Below are 21,931 nucleotides of genomic sequence, written 5' to 3'. Positions count from 1 at the left end.
TGAATGTAAGATTGATTATTATAGTAAAAAAATTAATTATTATAATAGTGAGATTGAAATTAGTGATAAGATATGTTTTGAATATAAAAATAGTGTTAACGATGAGATGAAATATTAAAAAAAAAATTAATCATTAAATAAATTAGATTAAAAAATATATATATAATAAAAAATTTTAAATTATTTAATATTTATAAATTTATAAAATTATTTTTATGTCCAATAATATTTTTATTAATAAATAATTAAAAATTAAAAAATTGACCTTGTGAAAAAAGAATATAACATTGGAAAACTTTTAAGCAACAAAATCTTAAAAAAAGAACAAATGTTCAAAAAATAAAACAAAAAGAGGGATAAAATGGAAAGAGAGCTACGAATTGAAAATTAAATTTTTTGTATCCTCTCAATCCGGTCTCTAATCCAAAGAGCAGGTGAAAATGTTTCCATTGCACTAACATTTACTACCCAAACAAACTTCAAGTGTGATTGGATTCATAGTTATGGATAATAATGGATCGGATTGAGATAAATTATAATCATATATATATATATATATATATATCTCCCTTAAGATTTGAGTTTTAGTCAAAAAAAAAAAAATTAGAAATTTCATAATTTCTACTTTCACATATCAATACTCTAAAAAAAAAGCTCAACCTTTTGGAATTAAGAGAAAATTCTGTGTATGGTACAAATTAAGCTTGAAACATACCAAAGAAATAAGAAAACAAAATGTACACACAAAGGAAAAATCAAAACTTTGGATTATGAAAAAAAAAATAAAATCTATGGATGATGATGATGGGAAAAAAAATCTATACATGATGAGTTTTGGTGAGGGTTTTATATTTAAGAATCCCTTTATACAAAACCTGCCTGTTGAGAGGCATGGAAGAATCTGATATTTCCAGGACCTGATGATGATCATCTTCACCAATTTCCTTAGCCTGCTTTGCCAGGTTGAAGCTATGATTCCCCTTCCTGTATTCTTTGTTATTGGATGATGGTTCCATCACATCATCAGCAAAATGAACCCTTTTCTTCACTTTACATTTTCCACTTCCTATACCAAAAATAATAAAAAAAAAAACCAGAATTTGATTAATGCACTATAAAAAATACAAAAGAAAAACATCAAAGATTAATCAATATATTACCACCCAATTCAAATTCTATCTTCTCCATGAAATCTGAGAGGAGACGTTTATGGACTTCATGAGCAACGAAAACTACACTTCCTGAAACTGCAAAGACTGCCATGAACCCTACTCCTATAGACCCAGCTTCCATTGTTATCTCCTTTATTATCTTTTACAATCTATAACGTTGATGAAACCAATGGATGAACAAAGAAATGAGAGGGAAAGAGAAGAGACATTTAGTTGGACATATCTGAAAGACAGAAAATAGTAAAAAAAGGATCAATGCATACAACGAACTGTAATGAAAATTTTAGTTTAATATCCATCAAATTTCCATATTATGTAGCTTAATTTGACTCATCCTTGAAATTAAACCTCTCAAAATCAACCCAAATTTTGGTTTCTTATCTTTTTGTTATCTTTAGATATCCCAAAACAAAAATATTATGGCTGAAAAATTAAGGTAACTAACTTCCCAATTGATATATTGGTGTGCCTAAAATAAGTTGACAAAACGGATGGTTTGACTCTTACTTTCTTTAACTTTTGTTTCGGTAGGATTAAATTTGACAATTTAAAACACGATACGATGATATAAAATAAATATAATATGAAAAATAAAATACAAAGTGAAACGGTTTAAAATTTTAGCAATAATAAATAAAACAAAAAAATATTTTATATTTTTATGTTATATGAATTGAGACATGTAATTTTTATGTAAAATAATATACACAAGTTTCATATTTTACATGATATAAATACATAAATTATTAAAGTCAAGATAAAATTAATGTATTTACTATTAATTTTTTTTAATGAATTAAGATTTGAGGTTTTTTGATAAAATTAGTATTACAAAAAAATTATAATCACATTTAAATATTACATAAAAAAATTAATGAATTACATCAAATAAATAAATGACTGCATATCTTTAGACAAATCAATATAATGAATTATTAAATCAATATACTATAAAAAATTCATAAATAAATTACTAAATGAACATACTATAGCTACCTAAACTCTATACATTATTTTTATTTTTTTATTACTAGTATATATAATAAAATACTAATGGTTTTTATTTACACAACTCATAAATAAAATAAAAAAAAATTTATCAACTTAAAAACAAATCAAAATGTAAGAAAATGTGGAAGAGAAAAATTTAAACTAATGAAACTATAAATCTTAATCTTTCAAAATTTCCTATAAACGAAGGTTGTTAATAATTAGTAGTAGTAATTAAGTGTTTGTTTTACAATAATTAATTGAAAGGCAAAAAAGTGAGTACCAATAGAAAAAGAAAAACAAAATCAAGAAAGCTCGTAAAGCTATGCCATGACAATTTACAAAAGATAAATCACAACAAATTAAAGACAAATATTACATAAATAAAAATAGAAAAAAAAACCCAATAAAGAAGTTTTTTTTTTTTTGGTTTTTTTGATGTGATAAGTTGAAAAAGGAGAAGTGCAAATAATCACGAAGTGAAAAAGAAGACAGAGTGAAGAAGCCTGGAGATATAAATGCTCAGTTTGTAATAAAACATTGTATTGGCAAGTTGTTACTCAAATTGGGTCCATAGCTCAGTGGTAGAGCATTTGACTGCAGATCAAGAGGTCACCGGTTCGAACCCGGTTGGGCCCTTTATTAAATTTATTTTTGTTTAAGTTCTTTCCTGCTGATTCTGATTTTCCTTTTTCTATAAAAATGGAAATACAGCTAATTAAAAGAGTGGGCTTTGTTTCTTTTTCTATAAAGCAGAGGCTTTGGTCATCATGCAAAGCTGCAAATGGTCTGTTTCGTTTTGACCCATTGGTATTTTTTGCATGAGAAATTTATGGTTCCACCACCATTTAGAAGCAGCAAATGCAAGATGTTTGACTTCTTACCATTCATTTTGGATAAATCAAAAAAGTTCCAAAATGTTGATTTATTGTTCTCTTTCCGTAAGCAAAGTGTACTAATCTAGGGGTTCGATTGCAAGGAGTGCAAAGTTGGGTGTTCTTTAGCGTACAATTACTTTTATCACCCTCTTTTTTAATTTTCTTCAGATCTTGAAAAAGTACTCCCATTTTAGTACGAGGGAAGATTCCATAATTTGCAAGAGCCTTGAGCTTTTATCTCCACTAATTTTTTTATTCCATCTTTATGGAAAAAAAAATGGTTTGGGTTGTTTACAAGGTTGATTTAGTTTTGGCGAAAACATTAAAAATAAATCTATAAAGGTAAAAGGTTAAAAAAAAATCTTGAATTAAAATTTAATAATAATCCAAGTTTTTATTATTTTTTTCAATCAATTAAACCTTTGTTAAAAGAAAAATAATTAATTGCTTTCATCTAATTGAAAATTTAATTGAGTAAATATATATATAAGGATTCAATCTAATAAAAATAGATGTTTAAGTATTAAATTAATTCGAAATAAAAAATTTAAAATTTAATTGATTATAATCAAATTATTATAAACTTAAATGATTAATAAATTTTTGTTTGAAAGTTTTTTTTATCTTATGTTATCTTTGAACTATTTGACTTTTTTTTTATATAAGTTCTTACACTTTTGTTTTAGTTAAATAAATTTTTATTTTTTGATCTATTTTCAAATAAACTTTTATTTTAAACAAAAGAGTTTATTTTTTAGTTTTAATTATATAAAAAAACTTTTCTTAAAGGAAAAAAAATAAACTTTTCTATCAAACACACTTTTTGCATTTTATGGCCAAAATGAAGTAGAAAAATTAGAAATTAAGCCAAACCTAACTTTTATCAGGTGGATGAATGAAAATAAACAAAGGGAGATCAAATGTAATAGCAATTTTAGAGGCAGTATCCGGTTCGAAACCAAATGATATAAACAGAAATGCAAATTTCTAATTCATGGATATACTATAAACTGCAAAAATATGAAAATAAGATGTATCCAAGAAGAGATGAGCCATGGTATCTCAGTTTATTCATCACAGTGCCATCTCCTAAGTCGCATATGAATTATCGAAATAAATGTAAAAAAGAACTAATATTAAAATTTGGATACTTTTATTTCTGTAGAACTTTATACCGATTCTAGAGTCAAAATGTTGTTGCAGAATACCCTAGAAAAACCAGGTTGAATCATCCTTCATTTCAAATCCTTCTAACCATTTTTGCTGTAGATTCACCCAAGAGCACCCCTCCAAAGGATTGGATCCCTGCAACACAAACGGCAATCATCTTAGCACATAATTATGTTAAGCAATCTTTGTGGACAAATTAATATATTAAAGCTCCACTTGATTGATGCTTTTGTTATTCAATTTTTTTTTTGCAAAAAAAAAAGTAAAAGAAAACAGAAGGCCAATAGCAAAAGCATCAATCAAATAGAATCTAAGATTTAACAATTCTTACCTTTGCACTTATTTTACCAGTGGTCACGCAACAATACCGTCCATCACCTAAAAGAATTAGCAAGCCAATAGAAAAGTGGGAAATCATGGGCAGTTACAACTCAAGAACATTAGATAGAACTCAGTTGCTCTTAGGAGCTTGCCAAGTGTATAAGGTAGAGGCGTAGAGCTCATGCTCAAAAAACATGTTGATAATACTGGTTTTTTCAGTTGAACATACAATGTGAGCATGCTTGCGAGAAAAGATGTCTGCAAAAGTAAAGACAATGACAAACCAGTTTTTTATAAGGAAAAAAACTTACCAGATAACTCCCACTTATCAAACTTCAGAAGCCATGTGTTTGAACCAATTGGTGTGGATAATACACGATCCACCCACACCCGGAACCGTTTACCCTTTTGGTCTCCATGGTACCCTTTCATTGTGTGTAAGCATTCATGAAGAGTTTTCTCAACACCGGATGGAAGGACAAAATTAGCTGACGGATCCTGAAGAAAAATAATGAAAATTTAAAGCATGATACAGATTAGTAAGCTTCAAAGACTCACAAAAGAAAAAGGAAACCACTATTTCCTTTTCCTTAGCACAAATGTTGGCCAAGAAAAGAATCAGTAAAATTATTTGTTAAAATTCAACAGGGGCGTGGTAGATCTGTGGTTAACCTTAAGCTTGTCCAAGAACTGATCCGCATGCACTTCACCTGTGACAAATTCTAATCTTTGGTTGATTGTGGGAGTTGTTTTTCTCAGTTTATCATCTTATAATAAAATCATGTCTTAGATACATAATATTGCTGAAGAACAAGTTCACACACTTTCATCTATATGTTTTCCTAATGACCTAGCATGCATACCCAACAGTCCCACAACTTTTCATACCTGCAGTGCCTGGCTTTGTAAGTGATGGGGTTGCTGGTTGGGTACATTTTACATAGAATAATGAAGGAAAAGACAATGAAAATAAAGGACTCATGTCTAAAATCATATGACAGAACGCAATGATGGAATGTATTAAAATATCTGATTCACTTGCACACCTATCTACCACAAAGCTGATTCATTCTGTTCAGAGATGGGCTTTAAATCATGACAGTTATTACAAGTCAAATTGCCAGTGTGTAAAGAATTAAGGTTAGAACAAGAAATAGCAGCCAATGATGCACCAAAGAAGAATAAACAAATGGAGGACAACTAGGGTAATAGCACATTGTTAATTCATTAATTAGAAGATGCTGATAAAGTGACATGGTCATTGACTCTTTCTTGGTTTTTTCCAAATAGTAAGAGGAATCTAAGATGTTGACCAAATTCTGATGAACTAAAAACTACCATCACAACAACATAACATTAAAGAAGAAAGAAAGGGCAGCAAACATACACAAGAAGCTTTCAGACTTGCTATATATGTCTCACAGTTGTCAATCTCCCCTCGCCTCCATCGCTCATAGAACAAGTAAAAGTTCACTACTTCGTAACAAGGATTGACAATATCCAGCTTATATCCCATAAAATCAGCACAATCTCTTGGAGAAGTGTTTGATCCAAGTTTAAAACGTCCAATGGCTTCTATGATTCCAGCTGCACACCTTTCTTTTGCATGGATTATATTAGGGTTACCTTTTGCATTTTCAGCATGCCATTGCAACAATTCTTCTTGGGCATTGCTGACCTGAAGAGGGAAAAAGATTAATGGAACAGAAATAGCGGCAACGATTATTACAATTTCTAAAGCGCTAGTAAATCTGAATTATTTAAAAAGCAGAAGACTACCAACCATGACTCCATACACTTCTGGAATGCTGAAGAGTTCAGCATCATTTCCAGAATCACCACAGACAAGAGTATTAATAGGTGGTTTTCCCTCAGTCTTAAACTTTTTCAGTAAATATGCAAGAGCCTGTCCTTTGCCTGCACCTTGTGGTAATATATCCAAATCCATTCCTCCACTATAAATTATTTTAACATCCAGCTGGCACAGAATAAGACACAAGTTAATTAATAATATAACTTTCAATGAATATGAAACTATCAAGCAAGTGAGATGAAGAAGAAATGAATACTAATGTGATGTGATCTGATGTATATCTTTCAAAGTATATTTACTTGGGAATGAATAATACCCTTGGTAGTAAGTTGAGTCTTACCCCTCGCTTTTCCAAACAGTCTGAAAGTTCCTTCATCACTATCTGGGCCTTAGTCTTATCGACATAAAAGCTAACCTTGTGTGGTCGCTGCTCTGTTTCAGCCTGAATGATCCAACATGCTTGAATTTGTTAAAGATGTCAAGAGCAGGTCCTATATATTCAGTTACAATGAAGATGCTCTCAACAGAATAATTTTAATGTTTAGATATAAGGTTGCAGTATTAACTAGACCTGAAGAGTGAGCTCAGAAAACTTGCTGGTTTCTTCAGTTATTATCTTCCTATCCCATTTCTGATTCAGAAATTCAACCCAGCCATCATCCGGTAGCATTGAGCTGCCATATGTTATCTCAGTTCCCACTGACATAATAGCTATATCAGGAGTCAACATGGGCTTCTCTTTCCTCAACTGTTTGTAGAGTGTGGGTGACCTCCCAGTGGAGAAGACCAGCAGAGAGTCATGGCGATAATTCGACTCCCACAGTGCATTAAACCTAAGCAAAGAAATGTTCTCAGGATCATGATGGTCAACCTGCAAAAGGAAAAGATTAAGTAACCGCAGCACAAGCATTTCTGAAAATGAAAGCAAATATTCAAGATAAAAGCATACCATTGTATGATCAAGATCAGATACTATCATGAGACGTGCCGCCATGGTAATCCGATCCATGACTATTTTACCAATTAAAATCCTGTAACATGATAAGAAATTATTCAATATATAAAAATAAAAATTCAATTAAATTGAGTTAAAACTTTAAATTGTGTGGAAGAAACTATTGTTTTTAAAAATTATTAACAAATTCTATAAAAAAAATGAAAGGTAATTTAATTTCTCCATCAATTAATAACAAGATTATTAAGACTAAGAACCAGCTAAATCAATCAAAATTATCAACAAATGGCATAAAAATATGAAAAATTTCAATTTACAGAAAGAAACTGACAATAGTTGTTGTAATTACATTGAAAGAAAACAACCTACTTTTTTTTTTTGGTTAAAAAAATTAACATGCGAAATTAGAGACTATTAAAAAAATTTAAAATTGAGAAACTACCTGAATCGATCAAGACGAAGCTTATGAAAATATCACCTGTGATCAAATGAAAATTACGAATTCCATTAAAAATATACAAAAATGCTTGTTTTAGTAAGTAAATTAGTACGAAAAAGAGAGAGAGAAACTTAACTGAGAAAGAAAAAGGGAGGGGAGGAGAGGAGAAGAGAAGAGCCGGTGGCCTTTCAATATGACGGATTAGATGAAGAAGATACGATGCGATGGAAGGAAGGAAGGAAGGAATTGGATCCAAATTTGTTGGCGCTTCTTTTGTGACGATAAAGCTAGCATTTTTGTTTTTTTCTTGGGAGTGGTCCGCTTCTGGCTGGGGGCGTGTGGACTGTGGACCCCCTTTTAACCGGACCCCTGGGGTCCACTATCATGGGATACAGGTGACGTGTCCTCATTAATTTTTTAGTTGAGAACAAACTTGGCATATTCGCTTTTAAAACCTTTTTTTTTTTCCTTTATCAGTTACTCTCTCCCTCTTATTTTGTTTTGTATTTATTTTTACAAAATTTAAAAGAAATTTTAATTTTAATATATATTTAATATTAAAATTAAAATTTCATAATTTTTAATGTTAAAAATTAAAAAAATATAAAATATATTTTTCAAATATAAAAAATAAAAATTTTAGATATTAAAAAAATAATTTTAAGACATTTCAAAAGAAAAAAAAGAAAAGAAAAGAAAGAAAGAATGCAAATTACAGTGAATCTCATCTAAGCCATTTGGATTATATTAGTAGGCATAGTTGGACGGCTTAGAATTAATCTCATCTAGGAGCCACATAATCAGTCGATACTATGACAATTAGAAATGGGTTTAGTGGTGAGGAAGATGTTATGTTCAAGTATTTTATGTGTGAATTTAATTTAATATCATGTTAATTTTTTAATTATTACATTAATTCATTTTATTTATTGAATAATTAATTCTTTATATATAATATTAGAATATGATTGTAATTTTTTTTTTGTCCTACTTATTTCAAAAAACAAATTTTAAACAACAAATTAAGATATTTTAAAGTTTTTAATTTCTGCCAAACCCACCGAAAGGGCAAAAACCCAATGTGGATAAGAAGACTAGGCACTAACTTAACTTTTACTGATATTGCACATCGTAGTGCACAACTGAAACTGTCCGTCTTTGTCTGGTTCTTTCAAGTATCAAGAAAGTGACATGGTTTGGCATCACACACTTATAATGTTGATGCCACATCAGTCACAAAAATTCGAAAATTATTCCCAATTAACAAATATGTTCCTCTCCTGTACAACCAGATTGGGGTTCGTCTCTCCTCCACTTACCACTCACAAAGTCACAATTCTGAGAATTTTTATTAATCAGGTAACCACCTAGTTCAAAACCTCAATACCCATTTTCTCGAAATCCCAGAAGCCAATCCTTTGATGCTTCAAAAACCTTGACTTGGGGTTGTTAGAAGCTTAATTCTCAAGCTTTTGGTCATTTCAATGGTGGAAAGTTGGGTGGTTTTAGACCCACAAGTCCAAAACTGAAACTTTCATCTTTTAAGATAGTTAAACCCTTTGTTTCCTATAAATACAGGTTTAGAAACATGAATTTAGGGTGTTATCAAACCATTCAGTTCCCTAGAAGCGGGAAGGTGAGGTTTCTGTCTAGTAATCCGTTGAAAAGCTCACATTTGAAAGGTATCCAGGCTGGTAGTGTCAAATTCAGAAACTTTCAGGTTAGTCAGAGGAGAAAGGACGTTACTATGAGGTTGAAATCGATGTTGAGTGTAGATAGTGTGGTGGAGATGGAGGGAAAGGAAGGAGTTAGTACGGAGAGTAAGTATGATGCAATTGTTATAGGGTCAGGGATCGGAGGGCTGGTTGCAGCTACACAGCTGGCGGTTAAAGGAGCGAAGGTTTTGGTATGCGAGAAATATGTGATTCCTGGAGGGAGTTCTGGGTATTACCAGCGGGATGGATATACTTTTGATGTAGGATCTTCTGTGATGTTTGGATTCAGTGATAAGGTCAGTTTTTCTTATCATTGGTTGTTGGCATTTGAGTTAGGATTCTGTTAATTTGATTGAATATGAAAAGAGTACTATGATTCGTGTTTTCTAACTTCTCAGTGATCTAGATGAGTAATTCTTTGTTTGAAAAAATAAGGTGAAAATTTGGCCCTTGGAATCATGGACTTGGACCTAGAGAAAACCTTATTGTGTGTCAAACAATTATGAAGAATTGGAGTCTTTGATCTTTTATTTTGGAATATGTTTATGAGTTTGTTTTCTATATACCGCGGTGGAGTTTTTTAAACTCCACAAGTGGGTTAAGCTACTAAGGTGTTCTACAGGGTATGTAGAACACCCTGTTAACCGCACCGGTGGAGTTTAATATACCCTACAGGGTTTATTTATTAGCAATAAAGAAATTGGTAATTAGTTCATATGTAAAGAACTTGCAACTCTATCATCGATAGCTTGTATAACTGAAGTTGCAGGATTGTCTAGATTTACATGGATATTTGGCAAATCTCTTGGGAGTTTAAGCATGTTGAAAGTATCATGGTTTTAATTTTCTTTTACTAAGGGCTAAAGTATACTAAGCTATTAGTACATCTTCAATGTTGAGTTTTCCACTGTTGATGTGTGCTTAATTTTTGGCAGGGCAATCTGAATTTGATTACACAAGCATTGTCTGCAGTTGGGCGTGAGATGGAGGTGATTCCTGATCCAACTACTGTTCATTTCCATCTACCCAATAACCTTTCTGTTCGAGTACATAGAGAATACAGTGAATTTATCGAAGAACTCACGAGTAAATTTCCACATGAGAAGGAAGGAATCCTTAAATTTTATGGCAAATGTTGGAAGGTCTGTTCTGATTGAGATGACTGCTTGTGGTTTCTAAAGTCTTTGTTTTAGTTCATTACTCACTTTGAGAACTTATATACATATTGGCTAGATCTTCAATGCCTTGAACTCGTTGCAATTGAAGTCACTTGAAGAGCCAATCTACCTTTTTGGACAGTTCTTTCAGAAGCCTCTTGAATGTTTGACACTTGGTAACGGCTGCTGAATATTTATTTGATGTGAAATTTAAAACATAAATAGAGATGATTGGGGGGGTTAGTTTTCTGATTCTGTTGAGGACATTTATTGTGTGAAATCATATTTATTGTCACTAGTAATGATAAAACTGTAGGAAGACATTTTTCTTGATTGAGAAGTGCATAAGTGAATCTTTAAAGTATACTGTACTTATTGTTTTTAGCAGGAAAAAAAAAAAAAGGACTTCAAAAATCCATTGCCACTGCTTCAAGATGTATAGATGATTGTAACTGTTGCATTTATAGAATTTCCCGATCATACAATTTTTTCTAGCAAACTTGTTTGAAACAAGATAGATTTTGATAGCAACATGATCTTAGATGGTTCATAAAATAATTTGGCTTTTTCAAGGTAAAAGTCATTGCACTTTGGTCTCAATCTTTGGACTCTTGAGGTGAAAATCATGTTGTTATACCCTTCTGGTAGGGCATCCTGAATGTTGAGATTTCATATAATGAAGAATAAGCGATTAATCTCCTAGTAAAATGTGGACAATCATGTTATTATTAATTGATACTGCTTTTGTGCTGGCCATTTTCTTGTTAAAGCTATTACATATTAATTAACTGCCACATGTTTCTGGTCTTGAATCTATATACTGTGATGTCCTGTCCTGCAGCTTACTATCTGCCCCAAAATGCTGGAGATATTGCTCGAAAGTATGTAAAGGATCCCCAGTTGTTGTCTTTCATAGATGCAGAGGTGTGACAAAGTTAATCCCAGTAATCTTAAAAAAAGAGGGAAAAAGGGATTTATTGCAAGGTTTTCTACTAATGTTAAAGTATCTCTGCAGTGTTTCATAGTGAGCACAGTTAATGCTTTGCGGACGCCAATGATAAATGCAGGCATGGTAAGCTGTTTGATTAGCTTTTGGCCACTGTTTTCTGTCTTATTATCTTGTCTCTTATCCATAGCTTGTGCCAGGTTCTATGTGACAGGCACTTTGGAGGAATTAATTACCCTGTTGGTGGTGTTGGTGGAATTGCGGAGTCTTTGGCTGAAGGCCTGATTGATCAGGGTAGTGAAATACTTTACAAGGCAAATGTGACTAACATCATACTTGACCAGGGCAAAGCTGTAAGTTTGTTCATAGATTTTAAATACCTTGCATAAATTAATGCCTAAATTTTTATGATTGATGGTTCTACATGTGGTAAATGCAATTTGTATTATAGTATATTGGATTGACTTCTGTAGGTGGGAGTGAGACTTTCAGATGGAAGGGAGTTCTTCGCCCAAACCATAATATCTAATGCTACTAGATGGGATACATTTGGTTAGTCTTCGGAAGGAGCTGGTTAGGTTTCTTGCACTGGTTTCTTCACGTCTGTTTTAAAATGACTGAACTGCAATCCATTGTCTTGTAGGGAAGCTGTTAAAAGGAGAAAACCTTCCAAAAGAAGAAGAAAATTTTCAGAAAATTTATGTTAAGGCTCCATCATTTCTTTCAATTCACATGGGTGTAAAGGCTGATGTTCTGCCTCCTGATACGGATTGTCATCATTTTGTGCTTGAGGTATTTTAGTTTCTAGTTGGCTTCTCTCTCACTCGCCCTCTCTCACACACACAATTGAGTACAAATTTTCTTTGCAGGTAGCTAATAGTTCATTTGCATATTTTTTCTTCCATAATTAAAAGGATGACTGGACAAGATTAGAGGAATCATATGGGAGTATCTTTTTAAGCATTCCAACCGTTCTTGATTCATCATTGGCTCCAAAAGGACATCATATTCTTCACATATTTACAACTTCTTCTATAGAAGACTGGGAGGTAAGTTCAGACTATGTATATAATCTAGAAGCTACACTTAAATAGTAGTTTTCCTCACTTTGAGCCCTTCCCCCTTTCTCTCCTCCCATTGTCCTTTCCCCACCAATATTTGAGTGATGTTACAGATTTTTTAATATTTTTGGCTCATTGAATCATTTTGTAAATATTAGTATTTTGGCTGTTAAAGGGACTTCCGCCAAAGGACTATGAGGCGAAAAAGGAGCTAATTGCAAAGGAAATCATTGGAAGGTTGGAGAAGAAACTATTTCCAGGGCTTAAATCATCCATTGTTTTTAAGGAGGTATATGCTGTATCTTTATACTACTTGATCATAATGTGGCACCTACATAAAGAGTGTTAATTAAAAAAAAAAAAAAAGAGAAAAAACAGAAAAAGTCTATGCATGCATATTGCCAACTTAAAAGATGTGGGTAGTCCAGAGTAACACTATTCCTAAAACTGAAAATGGGTTCTTGTCTGGATACAAATGGTGGGGATTGAAGCTCTTCTGAGTTTTGTTGGAGAATATAAACATTCGTTTATTTCGACATGAAATTTATATGTTTCTGCTCCAAAATTCCATAGTAAACTGAATAACTATTTTGATTGTCAGTTTGTGCATAACTATACACTCTGCATTTAGTCAATGCAATGATATAATCATAACTATTTTGATTCTCCGGTTATGAAATATTTCTAATATCACTGTAGGTAGGGACCCCCAAGACACACAGACGGTTCTTGGCTCGTGACATTGGTACTTATGGACCAATGCCTCGTCAAATTCCCAAGGGCTTATTGGGAATGCCATTTAATACGACAGTAAGTCTTATAGTGACCCCTGGTAGCTTTTTTGAATCGATATTAGTTTTCATAAACATTTCAAGGTTGATGCTAATTGGATGGTCCATGCAATTGTAATTTGCAGGGTATAAGTGGTCTTTATTGTGTTGGTGATAGCTGCTTTCCAGGACAAGGTGTTATAGCAGTTGCCTTTTCCGGAGTAATGTGTGCTCATCGGGTTGCTGCTGATATTGGTAAGATGCCTCTTTCCCTGACTAGGATGGAATTAGCATTAACTATGCATCTGACTAAGCAAGATTAGAAGTAGAACAAAAAAATGAGTAGGAAGTGAAAACGTACTATAAGTCTATGTTACTTGGACTCGAGAGTGAATGTCAAATATGGGCATGTGTCCAACAAGGTATCTTATTTCATGTCAACTCCTTTGGCTATTTTTTTATTCTGTCCTAGTTTACATCTTTCTACACAAGCCAGTTACTTGCTAATAAGTAATCACCCTTATAATTGTTAATCAATTGTTATATATATCAGCTGATTTTCTTTTTTTTTTTTACCTCTTTTTCTTTTAAGGTCTTGAGAAGAAGTCTCCTATATTAGATACTGCTCTTCTTCGGTTACTTGCTTGGTTAAGGACATTGGCATAAGGTAACATATCCAAAGATACGAGACACAACACCATTACTTGATAGACAAGCATAACTGGACTGCTGATTGCAGGTTCAGACAAAGATATAGTTTTTTTTTTGGGAAAGTGGAATGCTACTGAAGCTTGGCAAGGTTATTATTACATGATAATATTTGGTGTATATAACTTGCATTGGTAGTTGATTATTGATGGTTCTTTTTTCACCTAGCAGTGACTATAAAGTTTCTAATCATTGGCGTAATTTCTAACTATAGCATAGTATTATATGGTCGAAAATCTCAATACGACCATTCACCTTGCTGTTTTTTTAGCTCTCTCTCTCTCTCTCTCTCTCTGTGTTGATGACCAGACTCTAATAATTTGATTAGCAAATTCCAAAGATAACTGATAGATTATGGTTCCCATGAAGTTAAGTCTTTGATTATCAATTCAAAAACATATGCAAGGATTATCCAGATACTAAAATCCACATAAATGCTTATAATATGATGTGAAATTCTGGTCAAAGCTATTGCCTGTTACATGAGAGCGTTGGCAAATTCCTAAGGTAAAAACCCCAGAAAGCTGGTCCGATGCGTTGAGTCCTGATCCTCGCTAATTTTGTAAATCTGAAGCTCAAGCTTTTCAGGATTACCCTCGAAATACTGGGTATCAGAAGCCCTTTTCTTCGAATGCTCCTCAAAATCATATTATCTTTAAGCTCCACAGTGGAGTTGCATCCTCCGCAAAGAAAGGTATGCCAAGAAACGGTAGCCAAAAATCATTGCTACCAGTGCACTGACTTCCTTCAAGCCACTGTCTGTTTTTATACCATTTACAGGAGGCATGATGTCTTGGTATTGTACCTTGAGAAGAAGCTTGTAAGTGTGATAGTTGAATGACATATATCGGATCCAGGATATGAACACTGGAACTTTCTGCAAAATTGAATATGCTTGTATCAGGCAACTAATCGATGGTAAACTCATGCATCAGTAATGTACCGTTGGTAAGGCAGAGAAAGTTGATGATCGTCTTTCTTCTTGAAATAACACCTTGACTCTGGATTACATAAAATTTATCGCTAAGAAACTATTCATTGTTCTTCACATGAAGTTAGTAGTTTTTTGCAGTTTTGAAATTCTGAACAAGGTTCGCTTGCCTACCTTCACAAAATAGCCACCAGCTAGCATGAAGGTCATCACAGTTACTGAAGCCAAAGTCGTAGCTCTCTTCATGTCCATTAGAGTGGCGCCAATAGCTAGTCCAAGACCCTGCAAAAGCAGTCATGCCATTCTTGATTTGCACCAGGTCATGTTTATGGCTTCCTTTTAACTAGTAGTTACAAACGGACATACCTGGGCAGCAACAATGCAGAGAAAAACTGTAAGCATACTGAGGAAAAAGGGACCAGCACTCAGTCTCAGGTCTGCCATGAAGTAGACAACCAGAAGGAAAAGTACTGGTAATATCAGATCAAGTGGAAGGTCACTTGTAGTCCTAGCTAAAAAATACGCGCTCAATCTGTACATGTCAGCCGCTCTTTCTTTACTAAGCATGGCTCTTTCTTGAGGAAATGTGAATATTGCAGTGAAGACAGGAAAGAAACCCCAGAAGACAGCAATGAAGAATAGCAGCCCTGCCTGCAAAGGTTACATGATGTGGGTACAAAATTAAGTTGCAATGCCAAATATCATGATATGGTCATTCCAGTAATTATTTTTGTGATGACAAGTTGAGATAGTTGTATCTCTAGTGGTCAAACAACTATATAGGATTTGCTTTGTCAAGAGAATAATCAATTCACCTGATCTTGACGGCCTTTGGTGCTTTTACTATCTGACTGCCACCAAAGTAATCCCAAGATGATTGCTGTAGAAAGAACTTGGGTGATTCTCAACCAGCTAAAATAATCATGCCTTCTCTCTTTTATCCCTCTACAGAACAAGATGCAATATTGCTGCCACCAGCTTGCTCCCCATTGCCGCTTTGAAGAAGACACCTTCAACTTCAGCTCTTCATCTAGGGGAAGAGGAGACATAAGTTCCTTCCTCTCGTTAGCTGCAACTCTCGACTCATAGGCCTCCACAAGATACTGCTTTAAAGTGAAAGCATTATTAAGCAGATTACAGTTTTGATGTCTATTGAGAAATTAGCTTCGTATACTCCTTCAAGATGCAGTCAATTTACGTGAGCTTCCCTCGATTGATAAGGGTTTGGAGGGTTTTGAATAAGATTTTATATTGGAGTCATAGTGCTCCTCTTGTACCGAAAAAAGAAAGGAAAAAAAATGGTTCTGTCTAAGCAAGTGTAGAGTCAATTGAAGTTTACCTCATGTACAACTGCTGGTGGTGGCTTCCCATTTCTTATTTCTGTTTCTGAGTTCCCCATTTGTACTTTGTCCTCCAGTTCTGATGGCACAGAAATATCATTTATGTTCCCATTTGCAAGGTCAAGCAAAAACTCTGCTGGGTTCATGGCAATTAGAGGGGAACATCCTATAGATGAAAAATAAACCATTGCTTCCGAAGCTTTCCCGAAGTAGAGTAAACTGCCTTTCCCAAGAAGAATCAACTTGTCAAATTTGTGGAAGAGCCTACTCGATGGCTGGTGGATTGTTGTTATCACTGTCTTCCCAGCCTGTCATGAGAGTAGAAGAAATTAAAAACAGAACAAAAGCATTTCTTTTCTTTTAAAATTCTGCAACTGGTCTGCTTTTGAAACGACAGCATTGGCTTACGACAGTGCGTAAGATTATAATAATTCCTTCAACAAAGGTCAAACCTCAGCTATGTCTTGTAATGTTTGAACGGTCCTTAAAGCAGTTGTGGAATCCAAGCCAGAGGTTGGTTCATCAAGAAACAGAAGGGAAGGGTTGATTATGATCTCGTTGCCAATGCAAACTCTTTTCCTCTCCCCACCAGACACTCCGCGGACGAATGATCCACCTATCATGGTGTCTTGACATCTGTGTGCATCATTGCAAGAACAAGCTAGTTATTTAGGACCTAGATGCTTAGACGTAATCTGAGATTCAATAGCAGTAGTAGGAGAGAGAGAGAGAGAGAGAGAGAGAGAGAGAGAGAGAGAGAGAGAGTACCTCTCCAAGCCTAACTCATAAATGACATCTATGGCTCGCTTTTCCTTCTGCTGTTTTGTTAATGCTTTTGGCAGTCGCAGGCAGGCTGCATATGTCAATGTTTCTTTCACTGTAAGGTGAGGAAACAGGACATCATCTTGAGTCACGAATCCTATCCTGCCATATAACATTACTGTTATTCCAATGTTCATCATTTAGACTACAATTCTAGCCTCTAGGAGCAGTTTTTGTTAATCCTTTTACAAAACAATTCTTTGAACAACGCATGATCAGTTAAATTCTTGATTGTCAAATTGACTATATATGCACCAGAAAATAATGCAAACCCTCTTGCTTTGAATTTTTTTCTTCAATGACTCAGTATGTTGTTCTTTCATTTGTTTGATTTGTACCATGTTAGTTGTCTCTTATTGTAGCTTGCTATGCAGCTCAAATGTAAACAATAAAATGCAGTTTGCAGAAGCCCAAAATCTACTCATTTTCAATCATGCTTGTTAGCTGAAGGATGAAGCAGTTTCATCTGGGAACTAAATCACCTTGATCTTTATTTTGGTGAAAAAACATAAAGCAAGGATGTTTGAACTTATTACCTTGGAGAAAACCAACACAAGCAAGCATGACAAGATGAATCACACACAAAGTTTCAGATTCTTACCTGCTTTTCAGGAACTTGGAGTAAGGCTGATCGTTATATGTAATTGAACCACCGACAGTAGACTGAATTAACCTGCCGCCAAGCAGACTAAGAAGCGTGGTCTTCCCACTTCCTGAAGGTCCCATAAGTGCCAGAACTTCCCCAGGATTGACAGCACCAGAGATTCCATTCAAGATATCCTTCTCTTCTGAAGTTGTTATTCCTTTGATAATCACCTTGTAAGTGACATCTGTGAACTGCAGTTGTAGGAAAGGAATAAACCATCGTTAAGTATGCTATATTCATCTCAAGTTCCTTGGACTTGTTCAAATATATGATTATTCTTCGTATGACAACAATTTTTCCTCATGAAGAGGAAGATAAAACAAAAAGAAAGATAAAATGGCAAAAGTAGTATATATCAGATAGTCCATACCCTTCTTTCCTCAAAGAAATTGTGCTTCAGGTGGTTCTTTTATGTAACTTTAATGCCCTAGACACAGTAAGTAAAGATGACTTTCTAGCCTAAATGCATGTTTTGTCAGATAAGAAATATTCAACTCTTGTACTTGGTTTAATTAACATTTTCAATACCAGTTATACCAGATTCTGCAATTTTCATTTGTTGGAAAGAATGGAGTCTTGTACAAAAATGTCATGTAAGATGAGATTCAGTACAAGACTGACTCTAACCATTCTAGCCATGTTCTATGGATCGCGTTGATCTTTTAGACAATTCTCCATCCTTGCCTGTCCAAATACATGGTACCCAAATCAATCCACGCACGATTAACAAACACAGATTTTCAAGACCTGAAGATGCTGTTGCAGATTAAAGGAAGGTGCAGGAAAACCTGCATGTTCAAAGACTGTTACCTTCAGATAAATTGGCAAAGTGGGCTCTGTCTGAAATTTAAGCTTAGAGGTGCCAGCTTCAATATCTTCAGCTGCAACGAAGATTACTAGTTGCTTAGGGAATCAATAGGATAACATAAATTGCTTGATGATTTATTGATTAATATCTAATACTAGCTGCTACTTGAGAAATCTGCTACTGCTCTTATGTCTACGAGCGAGTAGATTTACCACTTGAACATACCTTCAGAAAGATTATCCTAACATTCTGATTAAAATGTTGTTACCATATACTGCATTGATGTTTATGAAAAATCCAAACTATTTATACATTTGAGGCCATAAGTATCTCTCAAATTATAACTTCACAGCACATGATCAAAAAAGTAAGATTTCACTGAGACGTAATATATATAATATTTATATATTGATAATATAGTAAATATAAATTTAATTTAAAAATAAATTAACGATATAAGTTATTTTAATTTAACATGTGTAAATGTTAAAAATTCTCTTAAAATTTCACTTTCTATTTCTGTTCATCATTTTTAATCTAGATTCTAGACAAAAAAACCTTATTGAGGTACCAAATAACAAATATATATATATATATATTCACCATTTTTCTTTTGTACTTGATTCATTTTCTATAGTCGATTTATTCATCATCAATGTTATATAATAAAAACTCGGATGATATTAATGGATCATAATGAATTCATTGATTGTTTTCAATCCCTTAAATGTTTTAAGATTCTCAATCAATTAGCCACAATGTTACCGTACCTATGTGACCGGAAGTCTGAAATCTACGGCTGGAAGTCAGCATTTAGGTGAGTGAATGTGGGCGAGATGGACGAAATTTAAAGCAAAAATCCCTATAAAAAAAGAATAAATTTCTACGACATGGGATCAAATTGTTCCATCATACCGTTAATGTTATGTTATCCGCAATAAATTACCCATAATTATGGGATTTATTAATAGAATATTAAAATTTTAATTTTAATAATAAAAAATTAAAATTTGACAATCTTAAATATAAAAAAATTAAGAAAAAGGTTATAAAATGGATGAAATTTGTAATCTTGATAGTGATAAGTATAAAAAAAATATATATTTATTAGTCGATACTATATTTGAATAGATAAAAAATAATTTATAAAATTTTAAATTTTTATAAAATGTGATGCTATTTTTTAAAAAATTGTAAAAAAAAGGGGTGAAAGAGGTAGAAAAAAAAGACTGTTTACTTTTGGGAAAAGAAGGATCTACAGCTCTACAAGCTCGACATTAATTACTTAGGTAGAAAGGCAATCTTCAAAATTCACTTTAATTTTGGCCTAACTTTTTAATGTAACAAAAACCAATCATTTGCTTAGACCCCTGCAATCATCACTCTCTATACGTGACTTTTGTGGTCAAAATATAATATTTTTAATCTTTTATAATGGACCCAATTCAATGAGCTGGCCAAAAAATAATAATGTCTTATGCAATTGATTGTCATATATCAAAATGCCCATTGAAGTTCGTCGATAAAGCATTTTGATACAAATTCTACGAAATTTAACACTTTTTAGGGACAATAATAAATAAATTTTTTTTATTAAAAATGAGATTTTAAAAATCAAAGCTTACTGTTAGTTTATTTTGTCATTTAGTTGATTTTTGTTGCACAATAGCTTTGTAATTTTTTTAATAAATTTCTTGCTTGAAAATGAATAAAAAATCCCATATTTATTAAAAAAAATTCTTTTCATTTGTTAATTATTAACTTTATATTATGCAATTATTTCCAAATTTAACTGTAAATGATTCGAAAACCACTAACCAAGCATCAAAGCAGTAGTTTTTGCATGAAAAGCACAAATATATATATATATATATATATATATGAACTTACGTATATCATCGTCGCTGAAGGGTTTGCTATCAGCGATCTCATCAGGCGGCACAGTGAAGCCAGTGAATGAAAAAGATAAGCCCAAGCTAGCGCTAGAGGCACGGCTGAGAGCCGCCCCGCTGCTCAGTTCTTCCAAGTCCAGCTTCATTTGAGCACTCCTTGACTTCCGAATGTGGGTGTTATTTTTGCTAGTCCCGCTGCTCCGCCCTGGTGATGCACTCATCATCAACCGCTTGCTCGACTTCCTAGATAGAGTCCCCCCGCTATCAGAAGTTCCCGGTGGCTGATCACTTTGCGTCGGTGGCTTGAAAGCCGCTGCCAGGGTCTCCGCCAGCTGGTCGGATTTTGTTCGGGCCAAAGTGGTTGAACTAATTGGTTTCTCCATATAGGAAACAACTGCATGGACATAACCCAAAGTTCAATTTCTTCAAAAAAAAAATTTGTTATAACACCATTTTCGACCTCGAAGGTTTTGGATAAAATGAAATGCATATGATAAAAAGGAGGAAATGTACGGTCAAGGAGGTTCCCACATGAACTGGTAACTCACTACATATGAGATATTCCAATTAATCATTAATATGTACGAAATGATTTTGTTCAACTATTTTTGGAAACTTGTACTGTTGATTTTCTTGTTCACCATGATGAGTCAAGAAAAACCAAGTCTCATTTGTTTGAAGAGAAAAATGCAAAGATCAAGAACAGTTTTTCATTGGAACAGGAAATTGCTTAAGAGAGATCCATAAGGAAAAACCCAAGTTTTTGAATGATAAAAAACAATGATAATTTATTTGATTTTGGATATTTCATGAAACCGATAATGTTGGGATTATATCCATACCTTTTTTTTTTTTTTTTTGTGAACCAAAAGGAGAAGAGCCAAAAGCTGAAGAAAAATACTTAAAAAGGAAGATCAGTTTTGCCTTTTGCTTGGAGGTGTAATGTGCTTCAACTGTAACAACCATCAGTACCACTACTATATATAGGTGCAATTAAAGAACGGAAAGATTTAAATTACCGATACACCCTTCCAATTCTTCCAAATTTACAAATACACCCATTTGATCCCATAATTGTGATAATAACTGAAGTTTGATTTATAAACGATAGGAGATACGATAGGTCTAGCTAGCACCCATCACTCTCAATGAGTACCACCATCCCTGTCGTACACGTGGTCGGACAGTTTCATAGTTGTTTTGCTTTTTTTGTTTCGAGTTTAGAATAATATATTATTTTTATATTTTACGCTTGATTTGAATGCATAATAAAAAAATTTCATTGAAATTTGTATTTTATGATTGAATTTCAACTTATTAAGAGGACTGAAACTCTTATCATAGACTCAAATCAAACTTTAATTTGAGTCAACTTCGAGATCGATTAATGAAAAATT

At 33.3% G+C, this 21,931-nt stretch overlaps 4 protein-coding genes and 1 non-coding gene across 8 annotated transcripts; 2 read left to right on the top strand and 3 right to left on the bottom strand.

Moving 5' to 3' along the window:
• Positions 1 to 708: 708 nt before the first annotated feature.
• Positions 709 to 1,353, bottom strand: LOC111310570 (uncharacterized). The gene is made up of 2 exons (XM_022910052.2): positions 1,161 to 1,353; positions 709 to 1,066 (listed from the first exon to the last, which is right to left on the bottom strand). The coding sequence occupies exons 1-2, from the start codon at positions 1,291 to 1,293 to the stop codon at positions 819 to 821; spliced, it is 381 nt and encodes a 126-aa protein (XP_022765787.2). The 5' UTR covers positions 1,294 to 1,353; the 3' UTR covers positions 709 to 818.
• Positions 1,354 to 2,729: 1,376 nt separating this feature from the next.
• On the top strand, positions 2,730 to 2,801 carry TRNAC-GCA (transfer RNA cysteine (anticodon GCA)). The gene has a single exon. It is a non-coding gene; the product is annotated as a tRNA-Cys (tRNA).
• Positions 2,802 to 4,003: 1,202 nt separating this feature from the next.
• LOC111311629 (sucrose-phosphatase 2-like) lies at positions 4,004 to 8,068 on the bottom strand. 3 transcript variants are annotated; one of them, XM_022911176.2, is made up of 10 exons: positions 7,875 to 8,068; positions 7,742 to 7,777; positions 7,294 to 7,375; positions 6,916 to 7,215; positions 6,685 to 6,786; positions 6,315 to 6,509; positions 5,919 to 6,209; positions 4,843 to 5,029; positions 4,542 to 4,588; positions 4,004 to 4,345 (listed from the first exon to the last, which is right to left on the bottom strand). In XM_022911176.2, the coding sequence occupies exons 3-10, from the start codon at positions 7,351 to 7,353 to the stop codon at positions 4,250 to 4,252; spliced, it is 1,278 nt and encodes a 425-aa protein (XP_022766911.2). In that variant the 5' UTR covers positions 7,354 to 7,375; positions 7,742 to 7,777; positions 7,875 to 8,068; the 3' UTR covers positions 4,004 to 4,249. The 3 variants fall into 3 exon arrangements, with proteins under 3 accessions (XP_022766911.2, XP_022766909.2, XP_089614631.1); XM_022911174.2 differs by having other exon boundaries at positions 6,661 to 6,786; positions 7,875 to 8,014; XM_089758505.1 differs by having other exon boundaries at positions 6,661 to 6,786; positions 7,742 to 7,879.
• An 820-nt stretch (positions 8,069 to 8,888) lies between these two features.
• CRTISO (carotenoid isomerase) lies at positions 8,889 to 14,284 on the top strand. The gene is made up of 13 exons (XM_022911170.2): positions 8,889 to 9,749; positions 10,389 to 10,595; positions 10,687 to 10,786; positions 11,452 to 11,534; positions 11,626 to 11,682; positions 11,757 to 11,909; positions 12,030 to 12,108; positions 12,200 to 12,348; positions 12,471 to 12,605; positions 12,793 to 12,906; positions 13,317 to 13,427; positions 13,534 to 13,642; positions 13,980 to 14,284. Exons 1-13 carry the CDS (start codon positions 9,327 to 9,329, stop codon positions 14,051 to 14,053), a joined length of 1,794 nt encoding a protein of 597 aa, XP_022766905.1. The 5' UTR covers positions 8,889 to 9,326; the 3' UTR covers positions 14,054 to 14,284.
• Positions 14,285 to 14,453: 169 nt separating this feature from the next.
• On the bottom strand, positions 14,454 to 21,604 carry LOC111311627 (ABC transporter G family member 22-like). 2 transcript variants are annotated; one of them, XM_089758497.1, is made up of 11 exons: positions 21,377 to 21,604; positions 20,533 to 20,928; positions 18,645 to 18,715; positions 17,790 to 18,025; positions 17,135 to 17,290; positions 16,819 to 17,002; positions 16,366 to 16,674; positions 15,842 to 16,129; positions 15,393 to 15,677; positions 15,201 to 15,308; positions 14,454 to 14,972 (listed from the first exon to the last, which is right to left on the bottom strand). In XM_089758497.1, exons 1-11 carry the CDS (start codon positions 21,498 to 21,500, stop codon positions 14,751 to 14,753), a joined length of 2,379 nt encoding a protein of 792 aa, XP_089614623.1. In that variant the 5' UTR covers positions 21,501 to 21,604; the 3' UTR covers positions 14,454 to 14,750. The 2 variants fall into 2 exon arrangements, with proteins under 2 accessions (XP_089614623.1, XP_022766903.2); XM_022911168.2 differs by lacking the exon at positions 21,377 to 21,604 and adding an exon at positions 15,039 to 15,096 and having other exon boundaries at positions 14,515 to 14,972; positions 20,533 to 21,043.
• Between the last annotated feature and the right edge of the window lie 327 nt (positions 21,605 to 21,931).

The sequence above is a fragment of the Durio zibethinus genome, chromosome 1 (assembly GCF_047325235.1).
Source record: "Durio zibethinus cultivar Kanyao isolate XHJ-2024 chromosome 1, ASM4732523v1, whole genome shotgun sequence".
Classification (NCBI taxonomy): Eukaryota; Viridiplantae; Streptophyta; class Magnoliopsida; order Malvales; family Malvaceae; genus Durio; species Durio zibethinus.
The sequence above is the reverse complement of the archived record's forward strand: the minus strand, read 5'-3'. Positions and strand labels throughout refer to the sequence as shown.

Coding starts and splice junctions, on each gene's coding strand:
- LOC111310570 (XM_022910052.2), bottom strand. CDS start 1,293: ATGGAAGCTGGGTCTATAGGAGTAGGGTTCATGGCAGTCTTTGCAGTT. Junction 1,067..1,160: donor GATAGAATTTGAATTGGGTG/GTAATATATTGA, acceptor TTTTTGGTATAG/GAAGTGGAAAATGTAAAGTG.
- LOC111311629 (XM_022911174.2), bottom strand. CDS start 7,353: ATGGATCGGATTACCATGGCGGCACGTCTCATGATAGTATCTGATCTT. Junction 5,030..5,918: donor CAAGTCTGAAAGCTTCTTGT/GTATGTTTGCTG, acceptor ATTTTTCTTCAG/GATCCGTCAGCTAATTTTGT. Junction 4,589..4,842: donor TGATAAGTGGGAGTTATCTG/GTAAGTTTTTTT, acceptor TAATTCTTTTAG/GTGATGGACGGTATTGTTGC.
- LOC111311627 (XM_089758497.1), bottom strand. CDS start 21,500: ATGGTTGTTACAGTTGAAGCACATTACACCTCCAAGCAAAAGGCAAAA. Junction 17,291..17,789: donor TCCAAGTTCCTGAAAAGCAG/GTAAGAATCTGA, acceptor GTTATATGGCAG/GATAGGATTCGTGACTCAAG. Junction 17,003..17,134: donor TATGAGTTAGGCTTGGAGAG/GTACTCTCTCTC, acceptor TGATGCACACAG/ATGTCAAGACACCATGATAG.
- CRTISO (XM_022911170.2), top strand. CDS start 9,327: ATGAATTTAGGGTGTTATCAAACCATTCAGTTCCCTAGAAGCGGGAAG. Junction 10,596..10,686: donor TTTATGGCAAATGTTGGAAG/GTCTGTTCTGAT, acceptor CATATTGGCTAG/ATCTTCAATGCCTTGAACTC. Junction 13,643..13,979: donor TCGGGTTGCTGCTGATATTG/GTAAGATGCCTC, acceptor TTTTCTTTTAAG/GTCTTGAGAAGAAGTCTCCT.